The sequence below is a fragment of the Artibeus jamaicensis genome, unplaced genomic scaffold, assembly GCF_021234435.1.
Source record: "Artibeus jamaicensis isolate MK-2021 breed Jamaican fruit bat unplaced genomic scaffold, CSHL_Jam_final contig_464, whole genome shotgun sequence".
Lineage (NCBI taxonomy): Eukaryota > Metazoa > Chordata > Mammalia > Chiroptera > Phyllostomidae > Artibeus > Artibeus jamaicensis.
The window spans coordinates 8,259,302-8,276,346 of NW_026521842.1; the positions used below are offsets into that span (position 1 = coordinate 8,259,302).

A 17,045-nucleotide genomic window follows, 5' to 3' on the forward strand; every position below is an offset into this window, starting at 1 on the left:
GCGTGCAGAGCATCTGAACACCATGGTAATATGTGGAGTTGGACTCAGCATGCGGGCTGGGGCCTGAGGTCCTGTCAAGCTGGCCCAGGCTTATGCTCTGACAGGTTACTTAGGACCATCATCTGACGTTGTGAGTTAGTGGAAAAATATCAATATAGATTGGCCTCTGCCTCAGTTCCTGCCACAAAACTCCTAAAACCTATACGATTTTGCAAGTGATAAGAGCTCTAGGGACAACTCTTATTCTAATATTGACCCAATCCCTGACACGGAGCTCTTAAAACCTTCGTAAACTCCTACACGATAGGAGCTCTAGGAGCACCTTTTGTTCTAATGAGGTGACTCTGGATGGCTCCTGTACGGGGGCTGTCTCCAGAAAGACCAAGCCATGATTACAAGCTTGGGATTTTTCAGCCCCACCCAGTGTCCGCCAGAGAAGAGAGAAGGGCTGGAAATGGAGTTAATAATTAATCATGTTTATGTAAGAAAGCCTCCTTAGAATCCCAAAAGTATAGGGTTCAGAGAGCTTATCAGTGGGCAAACACATCCACACTGGGAGGGGATGCACCCCAACTCCGTAGGGACCGAGGCCTCTGTGCACCCGAACCGCCCGGACCCTGCCCTCCACATCTCTTCACCTGGCTGTTCACCTGTATCCTTTGCCATGTCCTTCCATAAACCGGTAAGCACACTTCCGGGAGTTCTGTGAGCTGCTCTAGCAAATTAATTGAAACTGAGGAGCGGGTGGTGGGAACCCCCGATGTACAGCCAAGTCAGACCAAAGTGGGGAGTAACCTGGGGACCTACTACATGCGACTGGCACCTGAAGTGGAGTAGGGGGTTGGCGGTAGGAGCAGTCTCGTGGGGCTGAGCCCTGAACCTGTGGGGTCTGACACCATCGAGTGGATTGACCGCCTGACAACTGAGGTCAGTTATTGGACACCAGCAGCTGTCGCAGAGAATTGCTTATGGGGGAAACCACTCCCCTCTCCCCCAGCCAGTGTCAGAAGTGTTGAGAGTGTCAAGGAGACACTCAGGAGAGAAACATAGGAGGGAAAACTGGAGTTTTTCTAATGCAGACCTGAACTTCAGAGGGTCTCCATGAATTCTCCTGGCGTTGCCCTTCTGGAACACCTGAGAATGAGACTAAGTGCCCGCGATGACGGCGGGCTGTTACACAGACTGTGACCATCAAGGCAGGCAGAGTGAAGTAATGGAGTAGTCCAACTGCCTCACCCAGTGCCCGAACATGGAAGGTGCTCAGTACGTGTTCGGTTTTCTTGGTTCTCTGCAAGGATGAGTCATCTACAGGCCACAAGGCCTCCCCTCCCAGGCCTGGGGCTGGTGTCTAATGAGTTGTCTGCAAGTACCTCTGCCTTCCTTGTGACCACCTGGTGCACATTGTGAACAGCTGGCTGGTGGGAGGGAGGCTGTGGGTTGTGGGTTACTTCCTTTTTGTGAAACAAATACAGCGCACAGCAAACTGAAGTGCAAAGCACCCTGGTCTGGCAGGCAGGAGATGTGCATGATCCCAGGGGAGCCACCAGCGTGGAGCAGGCACTCAGAGGGTAGGTAGCCGCTTGCTTGATGCTGATGGCTCCTGTAAGCTGTGTGACCTGGGGCATGTCGCCCGATGCCCTGGGCCTCACAGTTCTCTCTAATATGAAGTGGTAAACTCAAACGCCTGAACTATCCCCAGGTCTGACATTCTAGAATCCTAAGCTAGACCCTACATCCCTTTATTGGCTTTAATGAGAATACTCAGTGCACCTTCTGACATCAGGGGCTTGCTCACATTTGCCAGCAGAGCTGGGTAATTTGCTCAGGAGGGTCTACAGGACTGGGGGGGGAGGGGGAGCAGCAGGGATCGCAGATGGAAACCAGTTTTCCCAAACCAGGAGGTCAGGCCAAGCACCCTTATATTGGTGTCTGGTCTCCAGCCACCATCACAGGCTGGGTCTCCTGGGTATGCTTTCAACGAGGGCCCTGGACTAGGAGCCCCACCTTCCCTCCCCACAAATTGTCCTGGGCTTCCCTCCAGGATCTCAGTGCTAAGTGGAGAAGGTCCAGGAGGCCTGGAGAACAGGGTGGAGATCTGGAGTTGATCCCAGCAGGGCTGAGCTCTGGGCACTACCCTGGGAGCCTGGCTTCCGGGGGCTGGGATGAAAGTGGGGGGCACAGCCCTGACATGCAAAGGTCTGTCTGAAGACTGGAAAAATGACAAGAAGGCGGGAAGGCAGAAACAGGGGATGACAAATGAATGGATGGATAGATGATGGATGAACAATGGATAAATAATGAATAAATTAATGAAGTAATGAACTGTAACATCCAGGAAAGGAGGTTAGAAGAGTAAAGGGCTTCACTGCTTCCAAAAAGAAGCCCAGCAACATCTCTTTTCTCCTAAAGAAGAAAAATGAATTCAGGGTCACCTGATTCATCTGGGAGAGAAAGTATCAGACTGAGCCGGCGGCATCAAGGAAAGTCAGAACTCCTCAGAGGGAGCCGCCCCTGGTGTCTGGGCCTCATTACACCCGCAGAATGACCTACCCGGTACTGCGGCAGGGATCTTAAAGATCACGTATTTCGTCTTCCCTTTGTCCACAATGGAGGTGCCCATGTTGAGAACATTTCCAGCCGAATCATAATGGGGATGCGCTGTTGCCAGATTTATAGTCACATATTTTCGATAATCAACCTGCAAAATATAACAGGCACCTGGTTTTAAAAAGGGGAGAAGTTGAAGTTGAAATCCTGTGAAAAGCTGATTGATTCTCAGTTCGGAGAAATGATGGCTATTTTTGCACATTTTCTGATCTGAAAGGAAGGCAGACTTCACCTCTAAAGAGAATGTTCACTCTGGAGACCTGATCTAACCTCATGGGGGACCTCCTACAGCAAATAGGTGGCAGGGAGGTTAGTGAGCTGTGTGTTTTCTGTGGCAGTTTTTTTTGAGCCTAGAGCCTGGCCCTGCTGGAGGCCCTCAAAGTGGAGACCGGACACCTCCCCACAGAGAGCTCTAAGCAATGGCCTGTGCAAAGAGGCAGCCATAGTGCTAATCTTGGCCACTGCTCTGTGTCATTCTGCTCAAGTCATTTAAATCTTCCGCTTTTGCATTCCACATAGGCAGAATGCTCCAGGTCTTTTTCATAGAATTATTCTGGGAATGGAGAGGTTACAAAAACATTTGGTCAAAGTGAAATCCAAGTAGTAAGCTCAATAATGACCCCACTCTGAACAAGCCACAGCGATAGAACAATGGGGAACCAGCTGTCTGCCCTTCCTCCCCCAGAATAGCACAACCTCCAGCCGAAAGTTGACCAATACGCCATTCCCTCCTAGTATTTCCTCCCTGCAACTTTGTGGAATTTCCTCCCTGCAACATCAGCTGGACCTATGCCACCTAGCTTAAAAGGAGCTGTACATAATTTCACAGCTGAGAAAAACACTCCTTTTAATAGATCATTAAAATCTATTACAAAGACACTGAGACTTTGAACAGCCAGCTGGAGAAAACTGAAAGTGGGTCTGTTGACTTTCACAAAAATGTTGACTTAATTCTGCCCAGGAAAGGTATGTGTTTGGGCATTTACTTCTGTGCTCTTGCTCTCTGCCTCATGCCTCCCTCTTCAGGTCAATGCAAGGTAAGGCCACTGGGAGTCCCAGGCACAGCCATGCAGACTCTCACTGAGCTGCCACTCAGAGCCGAGGACTATGGACCACACTCAGAGCCGAGGTGTGGATTACAGTGTGTCTTCTAAAAAGACATGTTGAAGTCTTAACTCCTGGTAACTGTATGTGGATTTAGGGCCTTTGTGGATGTAATTAAGTTAGAATAAAGTCCTGCTAGATTAGGGTGGGCCTTCATCCAATGATTTATATCCTTAGAAGAGATTGGAGTGATGTATCCATGTATCAGTCAAAGAACACCAAGGATTGATGGCAAAACCACCAGAAGGTGGAAGAGGCAAAGAATGTTCCTATACTAGAAAACATTGTCTTCCTTCGGAGAGAGCACGACCTTCCTGACACCTTGATTTGACACTTTCAGGCCCCAGAACTGCGAGAAAATAAATTCCTGTTGTTTTAAGCCACCTAGTTTGTGGTACTTGTTATGGTAGCTAGGAGTGAATACAGACACAAAGATGAAAAGACAGTCCCAGTCCTCAGGGAGCTTAGATGCTGGTACGAGTGCTACGCTGGGGAAGCACAGAGCCAGTGGCCTCACCCAGGGGGTCCTGTCTTGAGTCAAAAACTGACGCTGGGTGTAGATTTGCTGATACCTTTTCCAGAGTCTCCAGAGTCTGTGGGTCGATTTTCCTGAGGTAATTGGTCTCTGTGGTTGCGTAGAAGTCTTGTCCACACTTGATGATATTAATCAGGCAGTTGTCTGTGAAGTCTGGGATGGTGTGGGACAGGTAGGAGAAAGCTCTGGGGAAGACAGCAAACCAACGGGTCAATGGTTGTGTCTGCGCAACCGGGAAATTCTGTTTGCGGTGCTTTTAGTTTTCCTACCACTTAAGATGCTCTCCTTCAACGTAAGGAAGAAAAAGTACTGGGTCCCAATGGGTTACTTGAGGACTCAGATGTCAAGTGTCCAAAGGTGCCACCATATTGAATCAACTGAGGAGTGACAATCAGCTGGGACAACATGACCACCAACTGAGCTCTCCTGGCCTCTCAAAAATCCACAGGTCTCCAGCACCAAAGCCAGAAAGAGCTGGGGGGTTGTTCTGAAGAATTTTAAGAAGCTCTACAGAAATCATACATTTATCCATAATGGCCCCCAAAGACTAGCAAAATCCTTGCTTTTGGCAGGAATATGAGTCTACACTGGTTACCTCAAATTTGTCCAGGAAATGAGTTTTTTAAATGAAAAAAAGCAAACTAATTTTGATATAAGCACCTATAACTCATTTGATCAGAAGGCAAACTCAAATCAGGGGGAAAAAAAAGCCCTGGATCTGTGTATTGATTAGTGTTCCCCTCACTGGCAAGTGATGTAACAGTAATAATGCCTCAAAGGTTATGGTTTTAAATTCATTCCCTCCCCTTCCCTTTTCCTCCCTGGCTCTTCCTCAATCTGCAAATGTGAATTCCAAGGAGTTCCTGGAAAAGCAGAAGTAATCTTCCTCTCTGGGCTCGTCCGCCCCTAACACATTTCATAACTCTTCTATGTCTAAAGAGTATCAGGAAGGAGATACTGAAGGTGGGCCTGATTCCGTGGCCAACCATTTAATTTGCCAAATATGTAATACACTCACATGCATCATAGCCCAGATGACTTTAAATGAACACAACTAAAAGTCTTCCCCGGTCCTTTCTCCCATTTGTCAGTTTCCCACCTCCTCGATGACTCCTTCCGGAGTTCCTTACGCACATACATGCAGAAATAAATGCAGATTTCCTCCTGTCTTTTTACACAAAATATAGCGCATTATTTGTTCTTTTTATACCCTGATTTTTTTAACTTAATATATCTCGGAAATTCTTCCATTTGGTACATAGAAAACATCCTCTTTCCTTTTTACTTCTGCCAGGTATTTTCCTGTGTAGGTTTACTGTTACTTATTTAACTGCTCCTCTGTGGATGAACATCGGGTTATTTTCAGTTCTTCATGATAAGAAATCATGCAGCCACGAACAACCTTGTTCATTTGCCATTTCAGCATGAACAAGTAAACCTCTAGGCTGAAGGAAATGCATATTTGTAACTTTGATAGCGAATTCCAAATTCTCTATCAAAATTGCTCCCACCAGCCCTGTGGGAGAATGCCTAATAATCTGTCAGATGCTCTTTGCCTCTCTTGCTACTGGTGATCAAGAAATGCATGGGGTGCACAGGCAAAGGCCAGTCACACAAACTTTCTGTCCACCCTGAGGACAGCTGTCGGAGGAGCACACACTGGTTGTTTTTAGCATTGAGGATACAAACAAGCATGACTGGATTCAAAAGAGACAGTTACTTGGAAAATATGTTTTTGCATGGGTCTGGATAGGCCATTGTTCCAAACTCTGACACCACAATCCTGTTTGCCTCGATATTGGCGTTGTAAGTGTCACTCCTCAGGTATTTGCTCCTGTAATAGACTTCACCTGAAAGAGAAGAAGCAGAGTCATTGAGGTGTAGAAGCATCGACACCTTTACAACAGGCGTGAGTGTCAATTTCAGCCATTCCAGGGGTTTTACTGGGGGATATCAGGGTGGGCAGCACAGGCGTGAACTGTCCTGGTGAGGAGATTCAAGTTTCCACATGGATATGAATCTTTGCTCCATCATCTACCAGGCATGCACTTGACTGTGTGTCACATGCAGGATCAGTCCCCTCTACTGGGATGTCAGGATCATGACACCTTTCTTACAGAGTTGCTGTGGCATTCAAGGCCTGCAAAGCACTTAGCACATAGTAGATGCTCAATAAAAGCTACATATGCTATTGAGATGCAGGATAGAGTGGGCAAGACTTTGGGCCATTGCCACATACTGATAAGTGATGGCTGCTGCAATTGTGGATTGTCCCACAAAATCCTGGAGGCAGGAAGGATCACGCAGGTATTGGTGAGGCTACACACACTGGCCTCCACACACAGAACATGCTCTAGGGAAACACTGGTCTCCCCGTGAGCTGGCATGTTCCTTTCCAGCCACTTTCTCTGAGAGTCACCACCCGCAGGCACTGGCTAAGGTGCTTTGGGCCCTGTGGTGGTTTTCTTAAAATGATGAATTCTGTTCACTTGAAATGTAAACACCCAGCCCAGCCTGGCTGTAGACAGGCGGCCATTTCCTATAAACAACCAGCCGCAGAGCACGGAGCACTTGGGGCCACAACAAAATGTGTCTCTGGAATTGCTCAAGGCTGACACTTCACTTTGAGGCTAAGATTAAAGAAGGAGCCACTTCACATTCCCTACCACCCTGCTCCTGGGGGAGTCCGATTAGCCACACTCCTTATAAAGGAACACAAGTAAACACACTCTTGCCTGCAATCTTCTAGAACTGGGTCTGATGGGGATGCATACACACACACACACACATAATAGCATATATATATATATATATATATATATATATATATATATATATATATATATATATATATATATATATGAATATACATGTGTATGTGTTACTTACACACATTTTTAAAGCTAACATTCCAAAAGGCCACTTTGGAGCTGTACCAACTGAAAAAGCTTTGGAAAGGCTAAATTCTCAAGAGCTCTTTTTTTCTGTAAATCTTGGCAACTCTGGGTCTTGGAATTTACACATTCAAATCCTCATGGGACAGCAACTTCTCCTTCTATTAGAAAATTGTTGAATTTATTTCTGAGGTTCATGCACCTCCAGACCTACTTTATAAAAAATGTTTTATTTTAAAATCACGTTAGACTTACACAAAAGAGCTCTTCTGTATACTCCCAGCTTCCCTGGCTTCACTCTGACTCTTTTATTCAAATCTTTGCTAGTTTTTTAAAGCATCAGTTTTCTGGCCTCAGCTGAAGACCACCAGACTTTTTTTTTTTGTCTTTTTGCTTTCTTGCTCCGAAGTCTTACTGGTTCAGCACTACCTAGGTTCTCTGTGCTGGCTGTATACTCTAGGTGCCTGGCGCTTTTATTATAGTGGCCTAAGCCCCATTTCAAAGTGGCCTGATATGCTGGGTCTCGGGTGGGATGGGGCAGCCAGGCTGGAGGTCCTCCGTGGGGGGCTTTTCAGACCTCATGTGCACAGGGTCAGATTGGAACCATGCTAAGAACTTAAATGCTCTGTCTTTATTTTTTCAGGATTATAATTTATTCAAGCCCTGTGTGTGTGCATGTGTGCATGAATTTGCAGCCTTAATTAGCGTTTTAGGGGATTCCAGTTTAGGGGGCTCACAAAACCACCTTTTGGGAAATACTTTGTGTTCTCTGCAAATTCGAGAACCCTGCTTGCCCTCTGCATGCCCCCTTGATTCATATATAGTCGTACTTCACATGTTTGGTTTCTGTTGTTAGACAATGGGAAGCCACCGAGAGTTCTAGAGGAGAGATGAGGCCAGGCTGTGCCACACCAACATCGACAACCTGGCGGCCTCCAGAGAACTGGGCTGGGGGGATGGGGGCAGATGGTAGCTGGCAGGATGGGGTAATGGGGGCAGAAGTGCATGATGATTAAGAATTGGGATTCTGGATTTGGAGAGTATTGGGTTTATATATGAACACCACCACTTCTTAGCTGTGGTCATTTGGACAAATACCTTGGCTTCTCTGGGCCTCAGACTCTCATCTGTAAAATCAAGATAGTAACAGTGGTACCTACTTCAGGAACTATAGAAAGGGCTGAGATGTGAATGGGCATGAAGCCAATGGCCAACAAACACTTCCTGTAGTGAGTATTGAAGACTTGGGCTGGGAAGGTGTTGCTTCCTTCTACAAAAACAATTTTTACTTTTTCCATGTCATTTCAGCTCCATAAAGAGTTTCAGAGTGCCCCTCTGCGCCAGGCCCCATGCTAATTGATGAAGATACAGCACTTTGAACAGGAGCCCTAAACTCAGGGGCCTCCCACCCTATGCTGGAGAATGGCAAACTGATCACTGCAAAGCAGGGTGGGGCTTGCACCCTCAACACATGACCAAAGTCAAGAGCAGGAGAGGGGAAGCGTAAGTAATTGGGTATACTCTCCATACTTTCCCTTTTGCAGCCAGTTCCAGATTGTAAACAGAACTGAGTTTTTCATGCTACTGTATTGTACGTATGTGTGTGTATTATATATATTATATACTTACACATAATTATATATAATTGTGCATGTGTATAAAATTTTCTGTGCTTTAAGGAATATCCTTTTGCTTTAACCATCCCAAGGCTAGGTGCCAGGCAACTAAAGACCACCACTAGTGCCCAAAGACCACGGAAATTATTCACACAAGCCATTCCTAAGCAGTTCACCCTGCCCCGTCTTGCCTTTCCTTTAAAACCTCAATGAAGGCCACGGCCTAAGCATTTCCCCTGCTCCTGACTTCTGCTTCCTGACCACCCTGGTGTTGTCCCATGTGGCCTTGGATGACGTGCTGAGCCTCCCATCCCTAGGAACCTCTAAAAATAATAACCTTTATTTTCCTGAGCCTGTGTTTCCTCTTGTGGTCACGCCTGTCCGACCACTTCGTAAAAGGATACAGAATAGCTACTTATCTTTGACAATGAATTTTTAGTTTGAAAACCCATAAGACACTTTTAGAAATTCTGAATAGCACATGATAACTTTGGTCATTTGCCTATCTATCCCATGCTTCCATAAGACAGCCACGGCTCAGTCATTTTTCTGCTGGTTCCCTTGTCCCTGGGGTTCTCTATGGAAGGACGCCAGAGCTACTGCTTGGTAAGCCGTGAGGGGGTCATTTAAGCCACCTACTATTTCTCAGGCAGCGGTGTGTACGTGTATGTATGCATGTGTGTGTGCTACAGTGAGGGTGGGGCTGATGCCTGCAAACGTAAACTCCAGACCACAGATGGAGATCTCAGCCCTCCCTTGATGACCTTGGAGAAGCCACTCAACCTCTCTAAAGTCTCCATTCCTGCCTCTGCAGAGAGGGGACCAGAACGGCTCCCACGCAGCATTTGTGTGAGCACCAGAAACGGCCACAAAGAGCCCGGCAGCCTGGTGAAGCAGGGCCTCACAGCAAGGAAGCTGCCTTTCGTGCACTTCATTCAGAACATTTGTTTTCCCCAGAAGCATGGGCAACGTCTGCCTAGAAAAGGAGATTATTCAGACTTAGACCTGTCAGGGAATTATGGAACCACCAACTCTGTAGCTGAGTTTCAGTAAAATCTGTAAGTTTTTGAAAACATGGTATCTCCATTCCTGAAATGTTTAAGCAAGTTGCTAGCATAGAGCCCGCACTCAAAAAAATAATTGGTGACTGACTTGAAAGAAATAATAATTATGCAAAAATAATAGTTAATGTTTACTGAGCACATAATAGTTAATACCAGACATTATACAAGGCTACTTACATGTACTAATTCCTTTAAATTCCACAGCAACTCTGTGAGATATGCTACTAATATATCTCCAATTTAGGGATGGGATACTGAGACACAGAGAGGGTCAGTAACTTGGCCAAGGTCATGTGGCTTAGATTAGCTGGCATTCAAACCTGGCAACAACAACGGTGTTTTTTAATTCACCAGCATCTCCCAGGTGTCCAGCCCTTGCTAGATATCCATTCTTCTAGTCATCACAACAGTCCTCCAGGGGGGATGATTAAGCTCTTTTTTACTGATGAGGCCAAGGGAAATGAAGTGACCACAGATTTCCCATGCTAGAATAAAGGAATTAAAGAAAAATTTCACCAAGTTCAAGCTCTTGGGTAAGAATTTGCCCACCTCGTGGGCCTGAGCCTGCTCAAGCCTCATGCGACCCACCCTGGACTTCTTTGAGAATTCAGCTCATGCTGCTGTGACATTCACCAGCCCAGTGGTCAACAGCAAAGAGTTTACAATCCACTTCTTGAGCCACTACCATGTACTCAGAATTTCGTCTTGTGACACTTCCTACTTTCTGCTCTATATTCAGTGTCCACTAAGGGAGACCTACTGAACATACTGCAACAGCAACATGGCTCTCCTTTGCCTGGTGAGTAATACATTCAGCTTCGTTCTTTGCAGTTTTGTTTTCACCCTGTTTTGATTTGGTGTGTGTTTGATTGCAAAGCCTGTAACCTTCTGCCTGCTGTTGCCCACCTTATTGAGAATACATATTATTTTGCCAGGTAGACTCTTTGAAAAAGAGTCACCTTGGCCACCTTTCCAGGGAGGTTTATGCTTATAGTGGGCTGAATGATCACCTCCCCGAGGTGTCCACGCCCTAATTCCTGGGAGTCTGTTATCTGACTTTCTGGGTATGATTAAGATAAAGAATCCTGAGAAGGAAGATTATTCTGTATTATCTGGGTGGGCCCAATGTAATCACAAAGGTCCTCATAAAAGGGAGATGGGAAGGTTAGAATCACAGAAAGAGATGTGATTATAGAAGCAGAAAAAAGAGAGAGACAGAAAGACAGAGAGACAGAGAGAGCCAGTGAGCACTGGCTTTGAAGATGGAGATGGGGACACAACCCAAGGAATGCAAGCAACTTCTAGAAGCTAGCTAAGGCAAGAAAACGGATGACCTTCTAGAGCCCTCAGAGGAAAAGCAGCCCTGCCAACACCTGGACTTTAGTTCAGTGAAACTCATTTTAGACTCCTGATTTCCAGAACTGTAATAAAAAATTAATTTGTATTGTTTTAATTTCACTTGTATCTTTTTTTATTTTTACAAATGTGGCTGAGTAAATTTAAAATTGCGCATGTGGCATGCGTTAGATTTCTATTGGTCCTTTGATACGACGGCAATAGCAAACTAATAGAGTGCTTTACCATCTCTGATGGTGAAGCTGTGGAGCAAAGCCAGGCCATCAAACCAATGGTTGTAGCTGGTCTCCCCCACTGTGTGCATCCCAGGCCCATTGCGAAGCAGGATTCCCTGAAGCCATGTTGGAATCTTGCCTGTTAAGAGAAAGAATGTTTAGTTTCCAGGTTCCATGTCTAAACAAAAAGCTAGAAGAAATGGCCATGGAAAGCAATTGAGGCCACAGCCCCAACACCACTCACTACACTCATTCATTTACCTAGATGTCATTTCCAGAAAGTGTACCGTATACCTGGTATTGAGCTAGCACTGAGGATACCAAGATAAGTGGGCACCATCTGTGTCTTTACATTGCTTACCAGCCATGAAGAGACAGAGACGGAAGAATAGATAGACGATCAAAATAATCTGTGGTAAAGGCAGTGCAGTAGACTCAGCCAGGGGGGCTGTGTGGACCTCACCCTGAGGGGAGGAGAGTGCAGGAGGGTGAAGACTGTTTCCTGGAGGAAGAGGCTTGGATGAGTCTTGAGGGAGAGTAGGTACTTGCTTCACAAGGGCATAAGGAAAGAATATTCTAGAGCTGTGCTGTCCAGTAGGGTAGCCAGCAGCCCCACATAACGATTAAACATGGCTAGTCCCAACTGAGATACGCTGTAAGTATAAAATACACACCAGATTTCAAAGACTATGAAAAAAAAGTAAAATATTTCATTAGCAATTTAAAAATATTGATTACATGTGTGGACAGGAAGAAGAGCCAGGATGGTAAGAAACTTGGAGGACACAGAACTGCTAAGACTCAGAGTTGGACCACATACAGGGAGGAGAGGAGGGGAGTATTCAAAAAAGTCAATTCCACCCAAGTCTCTTGCCTTGGACAAGTAGGTGAATGGGAGGATTATTCATAAGCACTCAAAACACAGGAGAAGGAGCAGGTGAAGCAGAGCAGGGAGAGGTGAATCAGAGCATATAGTTAATGCCATAGATACATACTGAGAACACTTATTGAGCACTATGCAACTTCCAAGGCAATTTCGCAGCTGAAAAAGCTCCAGTCTGACTTTCCTCACAAAGAATGCTCACTGTTGTCCTCTCCTTAAGAAAACCATCCAGTCTGTCTCTCCAAAGCTGAACTTGCCTAGGAATCTGAGCTGACCCACTTGCTGTTCTCAGAACACTGAGCAAGTGCCAAGCCAGGGACCCTAGAATTCAGACCCAGTCATTATCCTGTAGACTGTAAACAAGATGGTACCAGAAAGCCAAGTTGCAACTCAGAAGAGGAGAAAGCCAGACAACTAAATGAGACACAAAGCCCACTGGAAGAATGTTCCTGCTGAGGCTCCCACTCCGGGGCTCTTTCACCGGCTCTGCGGGCACTCATATGCCCAAGTCACCCCCGTGGTACCTGCGAGGAAATGACAGCCGGTTCTGCGTACCCTCCAGTGAGCATTTGCAGGAGTACAAACTCACCCCCACTTCTCATGCCATTTTGAAATTAATTCAGTATGCACATATTTGCATAAACACAGTACCCAGTTGGAAGGGGCCACATTTTGCAGAATAACCCCATTGTATATATGCCAAATGCAGAATTCCCAGGACTTTTGTCCTGGAAATAGTGAGAATGACTCTCTCTCCTTGGAAACTGACTTATAATATATAAAAGCACACCTAGATTTTCACAGAGAATGTGTCTGGATTATGAATCATTTTCTCCCAGATAATATTTTCCAAAAATGATTTACAACAAGCAGGAAAAAAAAAAAGGAACACATCTAAACATGAAAGAAGAGCCAATCGTTTATACAAAATGCTCACCTCTCACTTTGGCCCTCACAGGCTCCAGTTGTTCTTTCTTATTTCTGCCAAATAGTATGTCCATCACAGGGCGCCTGGCGGGAGTGCTGTGACAGTAAACAGATGCGCCTCCGTCTTCAAGGCAACTGCTCCTTGGCTCCTCCTTTCCTTTCCTTCATGCTCTCCCACTCCCTCCTGGTGCTACTCTGCTTTCCCCAGCCTGAGGGCCTGGTATTTCTTCACATTCCAAGGGGAAGCTGCACCAGGATTAATTATGTTTGGTCAAGGGTCAATTTCCCAGCTGCATGTTCTTGTTAAATTTTAATTCTCTTATTGTCTCTCCCTTTCCAATGTCACTTTTGGTTTAACCAAGAAAAGCTGCGTATTTCCTGCTGGGCTGAGGTTGGAGAGAGAGTTTAGTGGAGCATTCTGCTTTGGCAGGCGTTCAGGAAAAGTCCAACCAGGAGGTGGAAATGGTTTGTAATCAGAAGAGAGACTATTGGGACCATCAAAGACACCTGAAGTCAATGAGGAGTACTCATATTGCCTTGAAGGGGAAAAAAAAAGGGAATTAGGGGTGCCAAGAGCACGTTGATGGTGTGAATTCCTGCTGTACATCATGGGAAGTTTTTCTGCAGAGATGGGAAAGGTTTTCTGTTTTGTTTTGTTTTAAATAAAGTTCCCTGAGCCTCCTACCATGCCCTCCACCCCCGCAAAATCATATGTAGAGAGCAACTTAATTCTTAGTTCTCTTTTGAATAAGTAAACAAAATATTTCATGTATCCATTTAAAAAAATGAATGTGGGCTCAACTTCCTGGCCCATCAAGAGGGAGCAACGATGCCTGAATTTGATTTTAGGGTCTCCCTGTATTTGTGCATCTTGATGTGATGCCATTGCCTAAAGTCCATATTCAGTTGCTATGAATATTGGGTGATACATTCATGAACTCATCTTAACTCATGCTGCTTAAAGAAAGAACCAGTCATTCTCTCTGGGTAGAGCAAGGAAAGGAGATGGGGTGGCCACTGAGTGCAATTATTGTCAGGCCTGGGCGGAGACTGTGCTCCAGTAGCTCAGGACTCAGTCCTGACAGCAGCTGGCTGTACTTGCATCCTGGCTGCATATTCCATTCACCCAGTTGGGCCCCACTCCAGACCCACTGATTCAGAATCCCTGAAGATGGAGCCCAGCCATTTACCATCCTTAAAATATCTCTAGATTATTCTCTGTGTGCAGCAGACATTGACAGAGAACACAGGCCTAGGGGAAGATGTTACACGTTTGGGTTGATACCAGAATCACATCCCTCCTTTTTCTGTGTGTCTTATCCTCTTTGAGGCTCTATTTCCTTAACTGTAAAATGGGGCAAAATTTCAACACTATTATAGATCAAGGGTCTAGCAAAGGCACCTGGCCCTGAATAGTTATCAACCAATATTATTGCCCTATTCTTCCCCATTCTCTCAGAAGGCATTTCTCTCTGAACTACATTTCCCACTAAGTCCCATAATATCTTGCCAGTTTATTCAGCTGTCTGGTCTAAACATGTGTATTCATGTCAGGGTTATGATTTATTCCTAGGTTGCGAAAGCTACGTCCTTCATTGGATCTGAACACCGGTCTTGGTGGTCGTAAAAGGAGGGAAAGTAACACTGCAGCTGGCCTCAGCTCTGTAGCATGTGGGCTAGTTTCAAACAAGGAAAAACAAACAAAACAAAAAGACTGCATCCTTGTGAGGATTAAGAGAGAATGTCTGGCATACCCCGAGGGCTCAGGAAAATATCACAACACCAGGGGCAGCAGCCCTGGAGCAGAAAAAACGAGCTCAGGTTTTAGAGATCAGAAAACCTGGGTTGGGATCTCAGCCCTGCGATTTAAAAACACTGTGACTATTGTCACGTGTCACATGATTCCTCTGAACATCACCTTAATCTGCAAAACAGGATGGCAATGGCTATGTCACAGGGTTTGTTGGGAGAATTATATTGAAATTATAAGTGGAAACATGACCATGTTCTCCTTTCTTATCCATTTTGTGTAGTATTCAGAAAAGCAGCAGCCCCCAACTTTTGAGCTGACTCTCTGAGTCAACTGCTTTGCAAAGCACTCTGCATGTACCAGCTTGCTCTGGCCTTATATAATCCTACAACATGGGTATTCTTAGCATTACTCTAGAGGTGAGAAAACTCAGGGAAGGTAACCAACTTGCCTTAGGAAACACAGCTAAGAGTTGAATTAGGGAGCTGAGCCAGGCAGCCTGACTTCAAAGTGTACACTCCATGACCGCTTCAGTGCAGGATGGATCTTGGCGAGATTTTTACTGAATAAAGAATTAGGTGGTTGTGTTGATGGGTGGAGAACCCTCAGAGCCAGTCTGGGGTTAGTGTTGCCTTGTTATATAATACCGAGGAACCAAGCAAGGTCTCTTCAGTTAGGTCCCATATGTACCCTGGGGACAATTATATGGTAAGGTAAGGATGTTTTGATAATGGTGATAAAATACTAATCACAATGATAGATATCTGTCTTAGTTTTGTAAGGCTTCCATAGCAAAATATAATACCACAGACTGGGTGGCTTAAACAACAAAAATTTATTTACTTACATTTCTAGACGCTGGAAGTCCAAGTTCAAGGTATTGGCAGAGCCGGTTTCTTCTGAGGCCTTTCTCCTTATTGGGCAGATGGCTGAGGATACTTCACATGGTCTTCCCTCTGGGGGCACGCATCCCTGGTGTATCTGCACGTATCCAGATTTCCTCTTCTTATAAGGACACCGGTCAGATTGGATTGGGGGCCACTCTAACGGACTCCTGTTTAACTTAATCACATCCTTAAAAGTATTATCAATCACATTCTGAGGGCCCAGGGGCTAGGGATTCAACATACAAATCTTGTTCATATGTTGGGGACATGATTCAGCCCATAACAATATCTTGAAGGCCCAACAAGTTAACAGAAGGTGCTTTGGCTGGAAGTAACCAAGTAAGTATCTGCTGAAACCCTCAAGAGGTGCATTCGTCTTGGACATCGAGTCATCTGGGGGTCCTGGGTAGCTCAGAAGCTCATCTGAGTCATCTCACCAGGCTCCGTTCCATCTACCACATCACCATCTTTGGAGGGCTGGTTTCTCATCCTTGGGCCTGTTCAGTTTTGTTTATGAGTGACTCCCTTCATTCCAGGAATTGTCCCAGTAAAAGTAGGGACATACAATGAGAACAAAGGAGGCATTTTCTTTTCACGTCTCTCTCCTTTTAAGCTGGAGGAAAATCTTTCCCAGAATCCAATTTTTTCTTGGTCTTATTGGCTGAACTGTGGCACATGCACATCCCAGACCGATTCCTGGCAAGGAGGAACAAGGGTGCCCTGATTTCCTAAGTCATGAGACTCTTCGGGGGACAGCATGTTGTCACTTGAGTCATATCAGGATCCCATACTGAGAAAAAAGGAGAGAATGGCTTGGGGTAGGCAACCTACAGGAAGCACAGCATTTGTGCATTCTCACAGAGATTCATTCATCAACATACATTTACTGAGTATATCTACTGCATGCTGGAAATATAGCAGTGAACAAAACAAGAAAATAATTCTGTGCCTTCTTAGAATTCATACCGATGACATGCCAAGTTCTGAGGATATAGAGGTGATTAATAAGACTCAGTCTCTGCCTTTGTGGGCTCCCATCATGTTCTTTTTATTTGGAGGCCAAGTCTGCATATCCCAAAGGACATGAATTTCCCAAAGGGGTCAGGGGCCCTGCAGTGGTTCATGGGACTGCCTTCATGTTGGACCTCCAGCCTCCCTCTTTATGAACAGAGATAACAAGCAGCAGCTTGATGAGTGCACTGGCCTG

General features: G+C 45.5%; 1 protein-coding gene, 1 long non-coding RNA gene and 1 pseudogene across 4 annotated transcripts in view; 2 read left to right on the forward strand and 1 right to left on the reverse strand.

Moving 5' to 3' along the window:
• BCO1 (beta-carotene oxygenase 1) overlaps positions 1–17,045 on the reverse strand; it is an 88,426-nt gene that overhangs the window by 17,280 nt on the left and 54,101 nt on the right. The window contains exons 10-15 of one of the 2 annotated variants that reach the window (XM_053666566.1): positions 15,799–16,628; positions 13,212–13,737; positions 11,402–11,530; positions 5,967–6,096; positions 4,284–4,431; positions 2,551–2,698 (exon numbers count right to left, since the gene is read on the reverse strand). In XM_053666566.1, coding sequence (XP_053522541.1) covers positions 2,551–2,698; positions 4,284–4,431; positions 5,967–6,096; positions 11,402–11,530; positions 13,212–13,275 — 619 coding nt within the window. In that variant the 5' untranslated portion in view covers positions 13,276–13,737; positions 15,799–16,628. The remainder of the gene's footprint in view (positions 1–2,550; positions 2,699–4,283; positions 4,432–5,966; positions 6,097–11,401; positions 11,531–13,211; positions 13,738–15,798; positions 16,629–17,045) is intronic. The other variant, XM_053666567.1, reaches the window with a different exon arrangement.
• LOC128627631 (uncharacterized) lies at positions 492–14,911 on the forward strand. 2 transcript variants are annotated; one of them, XR_008391881.1, is made up of 4 exons: positions 492–682; positions 8,449–8,643; positions 10,560–10,619; positions 14,775–14,911. It is a non-coding gene; the product is annotated as an uncharacterized LOC128627631 (long non-coding RNA). The 2 variants fall into 2 exon arrangements; XR_008391882.1 differs by lacking the exon at positions 14,775–14,911 and adding an exon at positions 12,142–12,355.
• On the forward strand, positions 14,789–14,893 carry LOC119047119 (uncharacterized; annotated as a pseudogene).